Consider the following 12,278-nt stretch of genomic DNA (forward strand, 5'->3'; position numbering starts at 1 on the left):
ATTGCACCGCGAGCGAAAGCTCAAAAAATTAAATAAAACTGAAATGCTAATCGAAAAGTCTAATTATTATGCTTATTCGACAAGTGACAAGTCGAGCCGATGGCGATCGCTTTGGCAAGGATTTCGGGCGACCGCCCACCACCCACCGGGCCGCATTTTTTCAAGCCACCACTAAAGGGGTTGATTTTTTAAACTGATGACGCGCTTTCATTCCGCGCTGTGCAACTCAGCGCGCGGCTGTATGTGTGCCGTTCTTTGATAAATAAATAAAAAAATAAAAAATATGAACGCTTCGCCGATAGTGCCCGTGTTCTCCTTATTCCGCGGTATCTAACGCAACTTTCAACAAAACTTTTACGCGCGTTCGCCAGTGACAAAAGTGATACTAATAACTTTTTAATTGTTATAAATAAATTTTATACGATTTGTTTATTCGCGCGTTAGACGGTTCATTGGACGGTAGTGTGTTAACGTAGAGGCGATATAATTTGGACGAAGTTTCGGCAAAGTTCAAAGTTTTCAGCGGCGGCACGTGTTGCGGAAAATTTGGAAAATTTTGCCAACAATGCAGCAAGTTACGGGAAAAGTATAGACGTAGAAAATTTGCTGAAATAACTTGATAATTATATTAAGTGTGGGGAGAATGACATTGTCCTTTGTAAGTATTTTAAAATATTTTAAATTTACCGCAGTATAATAAATTAGTAACAATATTAAATCACTCGGACCTACGGCATTTATTATTAAATTTGTGGTTCTTAATTATGATTTATCAAATCTGGTATTTTTAATTTCCTACTTTTCTCTTCATTTTTTATGCACCGTTTTATCAAGAAACTGTTTTATATGAGGAAGATGTTCATAAAATTTTGATTAAACATTTTTTATACTGGTTATTGGGCGAATTCCGAACGCTCCGTGTTACGAACGAAAGCAATATTTTTTTTACCTCAAAAGCACTAATAACCAACCAACTAAGAATAATTTTCGTATCCAGTTTTATATAAAAATATATCAAAACATGTTCTTACAATTACTTACATAACTAATATCACATAAACGAATGGTCTTTGACTCTTTAATTAAAAACACACATAAATATTATTTATGCATAATTAACTTTTAGACAACAATATACTTTATTATATTTCCAAGGTTAACATTAATTATAGATAATAGCAGCAATCGTTAGTTATTAGATATTAATAATTATACTCGTATCGATAAAATTTTATCTTAATTTCCATAATCATTCATCTGTTTGAAATTACTGCATAGCTTTAGAAATTGATAAATTGTAATTATTAGACTGTGGTTTCTCGATGTTTAAAAATTAATGTTAAGATAATACACAAAATCTTTTACCATATTCAGCCTTTTTCGTCTGTAAAGATTAAAAAGTGTTGTATGTATATAGTATCTGTGGATGAATTCTCACAAATATTTCTAATGGATTTGAATTAATTTTCATTCAAAGGATATGATAATTAAAATATTTATTTATACCTATAATTAACTCAATTATAATGCTATTAAATACTAATTTTGACAAAACCCCCTTGTAAATTGATGCTCTGTTATTAATATGTTACAAATATGTTAGAACGATAGGAAGCGATAGAATTTGTTAATAATTTTAAACACCATACAAAATTGGGTAAAGCTAAATAATATTTTTACAAATAACACTTAAATTTAGACTTTAAGAACATCATTTGATTGCAAATGTAATAAGCATTTCTAATTGAAGATGGCACGAATAAGATGGATAATTAAACATGATTATGCAAAATAAATCAGAGAGAGGAAACTCGATCAATGAAACAGATGAATATCATCTGCCCCATACCCCACGAGACTTCACTATGCAAAAGAAATCGCATATTTACAAAAATAACTTTTATTGCCATAACATCAGAATTATCTCATCAAATTCTCAGATAAATGTATAATAACAGATAGATTTAATGATATTTTCCTTGTAATTCAATTAGGTATATTAAATGACTAAGTATAATTATGAAAAACAAGTCGCTATAGGTTTTATATACACATAATTTAAGATTTAATTGTGCTCAGGTATATTATTCTAACCTTATGAGTATTATTAAATTATTGCAATTGAAACAACAGGTACAGTAGAAATACTCATAAATGAGGAAAACTAAACATTTACTCTTATAAAAAGAAACCTGTAAAAAAATACAAATGACATCTTATTTGTGATAATACATTTTAGTAAGATACCGTAATCGATTTTTACACGCTTTTTATTAGCTTCACCTGTATGTTTGTATGTTTGTTTGTATGTTTGTTTGTATGTTTGTTTGTATGTTTGTTTGTTTGTAACCGACTTCTTTGGGCGCGATTTTGACCCACTTTAAACGGCCAGATTTCGTTCAAACTTTGTAGATTTATTAAGGACCGATGACAATACACTAATTTGATAAAATTATTCCATTTTTCAATTTGCAAAATATGATTTTTGTTAAAGCGTGTTTTTTAGTTTTTTTTAAACTATTATATATTATTTTGAAATCTAATCCGTACGTGAAACATTATGCACCATAGCAATATATAGAATTTATCTTTGCATATATAATGATAAATCTCTAATTACTTGCAAATCATACCAAATAAATCTAAATTACACTATTTTAACATTACAGGAACTACAAAGCGAACCTGATAAGAAAATAAATACAATTTGACCAGGAAATGCTTTTAAACAACCTGTTACTTATACTTTTAACTAAGTCTCTTACGACGTCACTTCAGTCGTATTTAGTTGCATTCAATTTATTTTAAAAGTAGCTGTTTCGCTTCATGCTTTTCGTTCTATCCTCTTATAATTTCTATAATCTCGGCAGATTTGGTATGAAACAAAATCTCTTGTTTAATAAATATCCTCTAGTACGAGTAGACAATAATTGATTTTAAACACCGACAAATTATCACCCATGGGCTATGAGACGAACATTGAAAAAGAGGGGACTTCTGAGTACTAAACGAATTTTTTAACCTCATAGAGTTTCAATATTACAGTCCTTAAAATATTAATATGATTAAATATTATGTCCGTTAATGTTTATGATTTATGTAAATGATTCATAAATTATATAACAATTAAACTTCGATGATTATTGAAATATAAAATTTATACTCATTCAACATGTGAAACATCTTTGTGTTGTGTTAAAGACCGAAAACGCTGATTGTTCGAAAAAAATAGCCCACAGCGCGATGCGATCACACTTAAAATATCACAAAATTTGCGTTTTGGCTCTAATGAAAACGTTAACGACGCAATGTGACAATGTAGAAATACCATGACGCGTTCTAAACATTATTGGCTTATCTTGTTACACGATGGGTGGGCTTGTCTTACAAAAAACTAGCGATTTCATTAGAACCATAACATGAATTTCGCTTTGTGGATCCTTTTCTATGACCACAAGGTGTTGTGAGCAATTTTTCGGCTTGATGAATATTACCGATATTTCAGCATAACATTCTTTAGACGCATATATTAATTTTTTTCAACTACCCTAAAAAATAAACATAATATTTCAATTATATATCTTTTCTTTACAGTGCTATATTATAAATTAAAACGTTATGTTTTAATTAGGTGCATACGTATCTGAGCCAATAATTAATACAAATGTTAATAGACGCGTGATGCCTAGTGCAAACTAATCAATTGTAACCAATTGTATTATATTACGATAATTTGATCACTTTTATTTATCCAAGACGATACAATACAAATTATATGAACTACCTTTCATTCTAAAAATAAAATATGAAATGTTGATGAAAATAATTTCAATCTTATCCATTTCAATTTCTAACAGTGGTATTTTTATCAAAATGATTAACAAACTACCTGTCATTTATGACGTAATAAGGCTCTTTAATCGATAAATATTTCTTTAAACTGTTTCTCACATAAATAAGTCCTGCAGACGAGCAATTCACCTATAAAAACCAAACAAGCTTTACTTTTAAAATGTAATCTATTGTTATAAGGAAAACGATGTTTAATAGTTTGATCAAAGTAATAACGCATTTATTTGGCAGCAGGCGGAGTCGGACCGGGAAAGCGGCGCGAGTTCGCCGGAGGGCGGAGGGCCGCGCGCGCAGGTAGCCGAGCCGCGCACTCCCTCGCCGCGCGCGCGCACCCCGCACCAGCCGCACTTGAATGGCTCCAGTGAGTTCGTACTACAGCTTCTTACTAACCTACTATAAGTAGCTTACCCAGCTGATCGGAATCATCACTCTTCCATCTTACCCATCGGAATTAGGCGGAAAACAAGCTTTGGCACTTAATAGCTATATCCAATTCTATTGCAAAGACATTTGCCTGTTCCAGTGACTGTGCTAGATTTCAATACAAAGACAAGGCAAATATTTTTATGTAAAATTGTCAAATTGTCTAATACATTTTGTCAAACCATAAGAGGTACTATCGGAATTAGTATGATCGTACGCTGCAATGTCCTGTTTAATTGAATAGCTTTTCTTGTAATCAATTTATTAGGAATCTTCGGAATTTGTTGCTTACAGCAGTCGATCCAGGTCTTTGTATGAGTACGTGAGGTACGAACTTCCTTCCCACCTTAATTGGATGGAACATTTAATACTTGAAAAAAATATTCTGAGTATTATTAATGCCATTATATATATAAAAACGCACTTTTAAATTTGCCAATTTTTGCCCAAACGTCGCTATAACAGTTTTACAGAAGAGTTATTAGACCTCCCTAGTCGATTTAATTCCTTCATCAGAATGTTTCTTCGTTTATCTGCCGATTAACTATTCTATTCATATTTAAATTGATTATATTCATACTTACATTTATATTGATTATTTATTCTATTAATTCCTAACATCATTAAAATATTACGTTTGTTTTGTTTTGATAACCCATGCATTTCACTTACGTTAATCCTTAAATATATAAGAAGTAAAGATAATATAGAAGGAAACCCTAAACTAAGTACAAAAATGGGAAGATTACAACATATTGGGCTGCCTTGTTGCTACGGTTTGGCCAAAAACGCGGCTTCAAATCCCGCCTCGTGATCAATTTTTTTCTATTCTGTCAAAATTTCTCAAAGTAACAAGTGTACATAAAAGAGTATATTAATATAATATATTCTACCTTTTGTTTCTCCACTTCTTAAGAATCCATTTTATCACCCCTGGGTTGCATGGAACTTACAATAAGGTTAAGCGATTCCTATTGATACGATAATCTATTTCGAGTCGCCGTCGTGTGTACTATAAACGAAATGCTGCAAAGGCGTATCGTTCATCCAGTATTAATTGTCTTAAATTTGCTCAACATAGATAGCTTTGAATTTTCTATAAATATACATATCAGAACACGTTCCCCTGCAATCGAATTATATTCAATCAATCATTTATGCAGTTGTTATTTATAAAACAGTGCTTAATCACAAAAATATTTCTATATGTACTACATTTTAGACAGATTTTAAATTTGATAACAATACAATAGATTAAAAGCATGTTCCATGAGCGTGTTGGATAAATTTTAATAGTCTAAAGTAATGAATATTAGTATAAAATGATTTTATCTGAACAGTAAAAAAGCACACAATAAAATTATAAAATAAAATAATTTTCTACTCTTAACACAGAGATGATTTTCAAAACAAAATGTTTCCGCATGAACTTACATACCATTCGAAATTACTTTCAACACTAACGAACAACTCGACTCCACAGTGGCATCGATGTTCCAAAACCTCCAGAACCTGGCCAACATGCAGCAAGGCATGCCCATGTCGCAGCAGCAGATGTCCCAGCAAATGTCGCAGTTAGCAGCCAACCTCCAGGGCTTGACCTCCATGCCGAACCCTGTCATCAATTCGCCACTCAATTTAAGCGTTAGTGCGCCAGGTAAGGACTGTCATACTTAATATAAACGCCAAAGTGTGTTTGTATGTCTGTCTTTCTTTCATGTGGCAACGGGGCGATTTTGTGATATGATATTTTTATCTGGGTGAGTAACTAGTGGGCGACGTGTTAGCTTCTTTTGACATAGGGAATTTTCTTTGACTACACGTGCAAAGCCGGGGACGGAAAGCTAATAATTTATACTAGTAATAAAAAGAAAAAAGATGATAAAAATAGATAGACTCTTTGTAAAGGAAGAAAAATTATTTCAAGTTCCGAAGAGACATGCTTTACTATAAAGGTAATCATGGGTCAATTATTATAAAAATTGTATGTTTGTACTTGCTGAGAATAAATCCAAGAAACTATAATACACAATAATTTCAAAATAATTGTAGAAACGAAACAAAGGAAATATATATATATATAAACATATATCTATTTCACTAAGATTCTATTTTGAAATACATTCAACAAATGCGTTGATTAATCACAAAAAGCTCGTAAATTACGGTACGCATTTCGTAAAATCTCTTAATTCTCTAACATTGTAAAAATTTTCAGGTATACCAAGTTTAAACGCAATTAATTTAAACCAATTTCTGACCTCTCGCGCTACCTACTTTCAACGGCGGTCCCTCGCACAGATCCTATTTTAGTAAAAACTGTTACCTTTTACCTGGCTCTTAGGTTTTCAGCGCGTCAAATAGCTCACTCAACAGTGAGGGTTAACCACTAATTAGACAGATTGATATAATAAGCGGGACACGGTTTGTGCATTAAAACTCTTAACTCGAAAATCACGTGGATAGTAATTAGGTGATTACCGAATCCAATCGATTAATGAAACCAAGATAGCGGCCCGCTAGCCCTCCCATTAAATCTATGCCGTAATGGATGAAAAAACCTATTTAAATAATGAGTATAATTACATGTTTTTTCACGAACGCACTGCTACGACTGTTGCGGTATCATTAAGAGTTTTATTGTCTTAATAGACCTAATTATACATTTTTTCGGCTCTTAATTGATGCGCCGTAGGAAAGAGCATTTATTACAAAATGTGAAATGTCATGGTTTAAATGAATACGTTATGTTAATACCGAATTTAACGTTAAGGCATGCTCGTAATGTTTTTTAGATTTTTCGTGGGGTCGTTTTGTTCGCGGCGAATTAGTCTTGCTCGGTTGCCGATAGATTCGTGTGATTTCCTATCATTTTATTGTCTTCGTCGAGATCGGCATCTTTGTAATTACAATATTATTTTATTGTTTATAATTATAAGGAATAGAAAGTATTTATGGGCGCGATTCTTTCCACAGTGTAACCGTGACAGATTTGTACCGCTAAGATATAATATTATATTGATAAATATATTAAATTCGAAGTATTTGGTAGGCATGCAAGTTACACAATCAAACAATTTGTGCGAATAGTAACTCGATTTTAGTTACGGTATATTGTCATAAAGCAACGGCACTTTGATTATATTTAATTGTATTAGCGAAGTTGTAAAGTTTATTGTCTTTTTCAAGATAAAATTCATCGGTTGTATAAAATATCGTGTAAATATGTTTTTGGTACATAGCCACCAATTAAAAACTATTTGTTTTAATTAGTAAAGGGTATATTATAGCCATTTAGCTTTATCAGTAATCGAAATCGAACCCATCATCTCTGGCACAACAGTAAATTTAATCTTTCTAGGGATAATTATAATCTTTGTAGTAGATGTCAGGTATTTATGAATATATAAAACATTTAATTTTTAGTTTTATAGCATTGAAATGCTTTTTATAAATGAGAAATTTATAAGAATAGAAAATAATTGATCACGAGGCAGGATACGAACCTGGATCACGGGTGGCCGAGAGGCTAGGCGTTGCTACGGTTAGGCAAGATACGCAGGTTCGTATCCTGCCTCGTGATCAAATTTTTTCTATTCTTTCAAAATTTCTCATTTATATAAAACATATTTCCTAATAATAAAAATAAACCTTATTTCCTTCGACCATAGGGATGGGATCACCAAACCCAGTGAGCAACAATAACATGCTGCCCCCAGCCATGCCGTCGCCTATGCCTCAACTAATCCTGGCTTCAGGCCAGCTCGTCCAGGGCATCCAGGGTGCTCAATTGCTAATACCGACCTCACAAGGTACAGATAGTAATATTTATTATATAATGTTTGTAATAGTTTCATTCGTCGAATCGAATAAAAATTAAGTCATTTGATACAAAGAAAGAGATAGAGAAAGAGGTTTATTGTAAGGAATAGATCGACGCTTTTTAAAACATATACATAATAACATTAAACCACAAGATGATTCAAATGTTATTTTCTTTTTCTTAAACAGGAATAGCCACGCAGACCATCCTAACGATACCGGTCAACCATGTGAACTCGAACGATCAAATGGTGAACCTAGCGCTGAACAATGGCCAAGTGGTCTCCACGTCCCTCGCTAACCTCCAAGCGATGGCCCAACCCCACCAGCTCTTAAACTCCAACCCGCAGCAAACGCCCAACATTCGGCCGAACATGTTAAACCCGACCTTGTCGAACGCGCTACTGAACCCCGGCCTGCCTAACTTCCTATCCAACGGTGCGACCAATGCGCAAGAGTTGCTTCAGGCGTTACAGCAACAGCAGCCGCAAGGGAATCACAATCTTCTGCAGACGGTGCAACAGAACAGTATGCCGCAGCAGATGCAAGGGCGGCGATCGTCCTCGCCCCGACCGGATCGGCATTACAAGGAGAGAGAAAACTTCGAAAGGTTCGCTGGTGGATCTAGAGATAGGAACGAAAGGGAAAATGCAGGCGCAGCTGCAATGAACAGTATTAATAGGTAAGCTTAATTGACATTTACGACTTCAAATAAAGTTACTGTCGCATTTATAACAAGATATAGCTGATATGTAATAAATTTCACGTTCGTATACACTAAACAGATAATAATGCGAGGCGTCCTATTTGAAAGCACTGAAATCACATTCTAAAATAAACAGAAATTTTCAGACGCGTACTAATTAATCCAATCAAAACTAAAACTATTTTCCGCCTAAACTTAACGTTCCAATAATAAATATTTACGCAAGCAATTTCGATATCAAATTTTTTAACGAAAACGTGGAATGGTATCGTTGAAATTCCAGAACATTCGTTCGAGCACTCAGACCACCACAGTCATAATCCAAGCTTATTCTGTAATGTTTTATCGGTAGATAAAGTTGGCGTGGGTGCAATGACAAATGTTAGTTGTAATTATGTGACAATGAGTGTAATTACTCGGCCGACACACGGCGCGTGTGTGTGTTTAATCAACGGTTGTCCGTGTAGGCATTAAATGGAATTTGAAAGGGTCTGCGAATTGCGTCTTTGTGTGTAGCGAGTGCAAGTATCATTGTGGCAGTTTCTTGCTCGTTCATATTCGTGCAGTTACGTAATGTTACATAGTCTGTGCAATTGGTGGCCGATCGTTTAATAGAGGAATTAGAAATTATATTTTCTTGTGTTATTAAATTAATTTTCTAATGCAGCTATGAAACCTATTAGAGCTTTGTTGCAAAGTTATTACAATTTATGAGTTGTATTGATTAATGATTTACAATAAGAAGGACGAAATATCTATTCACTTACATTAATGTGAATGAATTAATTACTTAGTGTTATTTATTGTATATTTATAGATAAAAAATAAACAAATGTGAATTGTTTCAGATATATATTATGCTATTTAAAAAATTACAAGTTCTTCAAATATGCCTTAATGAAATGCCACATTAACTGGTAAAACTATAACTTTATAATATTTCCTAGTTAGTACTTGAAAAAGTATCAATTATGCAGTCGTTAAAACATTGTTTCATTTCAACATAATAAGATATACAAATACTGTGAACATTTTAAAGCAATTCAATCGCAACGACCTCAAGTTTAATAGGCTTTAGGGTTTATCAGGAAAACTCATATTGCTATTAAAGCATAAATCCTACACACGAATGCTGGTACACGCAAAAAGGGCCTAATTTTTTAGACTATGTTAATTATAAATTGAATGACAAGCGAGCGACATGCAACTAAATTATTAGCATATTCATTTACTTTAAACGAAAACATTCTAGATGAATATCTCGTTGTGGAGTTTGCTTGTTACTTATAAAAGCAACAACATAATTAAACCGTAAGGAATTTTATGACTTCCAATAAATATAAATGCTTTTTGTGAACTGCAAATAAATTGTTTTAGATATTTATCTATATGGTCGTTTTAGTTTTAATGCAATTATTTGACAGTTAAGATATTCTTGTGGGAACTTTGAAATTTATAGGATTAACATTTTACAAATGAACTATTCTCTAATAATTATATCTTATATATAAAATTCTCGTGTCACAATGTTAGTCTCTATACTCCTCCGAAACGGCTTGACCGATTCCTCTGAAATTTGGTAAGCATATTGGGTAGGTCTGAGAATCGGCTAACATCTATTTTTCATACCACTAAACGATAAGAGTAAGGCAGAACAGCGTTTGCCGGGTGCAGCTAGTGTATATCTAAACCTTTACTGTAATATCGTAGATAAAAGCTAAGTGACAAAAGCAAAGATGAATCAAATATTCGAAAATTTATTTAAACGGAGTCGAACCAAAACCAAACTTATTAATATGTATTCGTACACAATTAAATACTTTTAATAGTGAAGAAAAAAAGCTTAATTATTTGAGTTGACATTTTTCATAGTGTATTTATTCTACATTAAGCGTAAAATTTATCTTTTAAATAAAGATCGTTTTATTTTTGTAATTTGTAAAAATAGAAATATTGAGTTGCCAATAGAATGCATAATTTTCACAATGACTGATTCTATTTCCTCAGCGTATATAGATCATATTGCAACATGAATAAATACAAAATTATTTTAATCAGTCGCATGTATCTTGACGCCGCGGACGTAATAAGGAAAAACCGAGTCGCTCTACAATTATCTATCATAATGAGGTATTTTATGCTAATTATAGGCAGGATGTACTCCGCTTGATATAATTACATAATCTACAGTCTACACGAATCATTTTCTGGTTATGATCGTGCGGAAAAGGACAAACGCACTTTACGCCATCTACCTATGTGGCATTGGAAAATGGTGATAATTAAATGAGTTATTGTGATCATTGCTTGTTTTAACTGGAGAAATAAAGCTTCTTTGTAAAAGATCTTTTTATAATTAGTTGGTTCAAATTGTTGTGTTGAAACAGAATGAAAAATACATTCTTGAGCATTATTTTAAATAAAAACATATTATTTCAACATATTTCAATAGTTTATACATGAATATTTTATTTTTAGTTTAATACATGTTATACTACATATAAACCATCCTCTTGAATCACTCTATCTAATAAAAAAACACTCATCAAATTCCCTTTCGTAGTTTTAAAGATTTAGGCATACATAGGGACACACAGAAAAAACGACTTGGTTTTATACAATGTAGTGATGTACAACAAGTTGCTTTTAATTATAAATATCATAAATACATAAATATAAGTAAATTTTCAATTACTAAAGCGTATTAAAAAACAAAAGGTGCTAAATCGCATTATGGAAGCAATAATTACAAGTTTGTTAATTACAAAGAAAAGATCACAAAACACTTGATATTGTTAAAGAGCAAAAGTCAATTATGCTCGATATAACGTGCTCAATAGTATGCACCTAATGTATTAAATGTTATCAAATGGTACTCCAGTTAATGCAATTAAACACACATAATTATCCTTACTAGAAATACTTGTTTACAATCTAATATAACTCGTTTGTTATCGAGATATTATGCGTGTGTTATAATAATGACATATCAAGACCAACACGCTATTGAACTTATTTTGAATCCAAGCAAAATGCATATATTTTGTTCGGTTTTTATGAAAAATGTATATGGCAAAAAATGTACTGAAAATTGAGGAATATTAAATATTTAATAACTGACAAATTTATGATTAAACTAGCTGCTGCTCGCGGCTTTACACATATTGTTGAGCTTATCTTTGTCACTGCAAACAAACCATGCTAAGTCATTACCCCTAATAAATATTGTTTTATATATTTTTTCTAGACGACAATCTCGCTTAATCGTTAATCGACATGGCCTAAGATGGAGTGAGCTTCCATCTTCGCGCTTCGATTTTTTCTTATATATAAAGAGATGCAAACTTATAACCTTTGTCATACGGTAGATTAAATCTTTTCTAAAACACATTGATTAGAATTTTTTTCAAATAAGTAATTTGTCTCACTCAAGACATGAATATAGAACCAAACAATTAATCAGTTTGAATACTGA

General features: G+C 32.3%; 1 protein-coding gene across 5 annotated transcripts in view; it reads left to right on the plus strand.

The window, feature by feature from the left end:
* The window catches only part of LOC119830836 (POU domain, class 6, transcription factor 2), a 106,645-nt gene that overhangs the window by 71,983 nt on the left and 22,384 nt on the right, over positions 1–12,278 (plus strand). For 3 of the 5 annotated variants that reach the window (XM_038353988.1, XM_038353990.1, XM_038353992.1), the window contains exons 4-7: positions 4,084–4,213; positions 5,759–5,932; positions 7,947–8,087; positions 8,287–8,779. In XM_038353988.1, the coding sequence (XP_038209916.1) occupies positions 4,084–4,213; positions 5,759–5,932; positions 7,947–8,087; positions 8,287–8,779 (938 nt within the window). Of the gene's footprint in view, positions 1–321; positions 659–4,083; positions 4,214–5,758; positions 5,933–7,946; positions 8,088–8,286; positions 8,780–12,278 lie in introns of those variants that run through there. The other 2 variants (XM_038353991.1, XM_038353989.1) reach the window with 2 other exon arrangements.

Source organism: Zerene cesonia, chromosome 12 (genome assembly GCF_012273895.1).
Source record: "Zerene cesonia ecotype Mississippi chromosome 12, Zerene_cesonia_1.1, whole genome shotgun sequence".
Lineage (NCBI taxonomy): Eukaryota > Metazoa > Arthropoda > Insecta > Lepidoptera > Pieridae > Zerene > Zerene cesonia.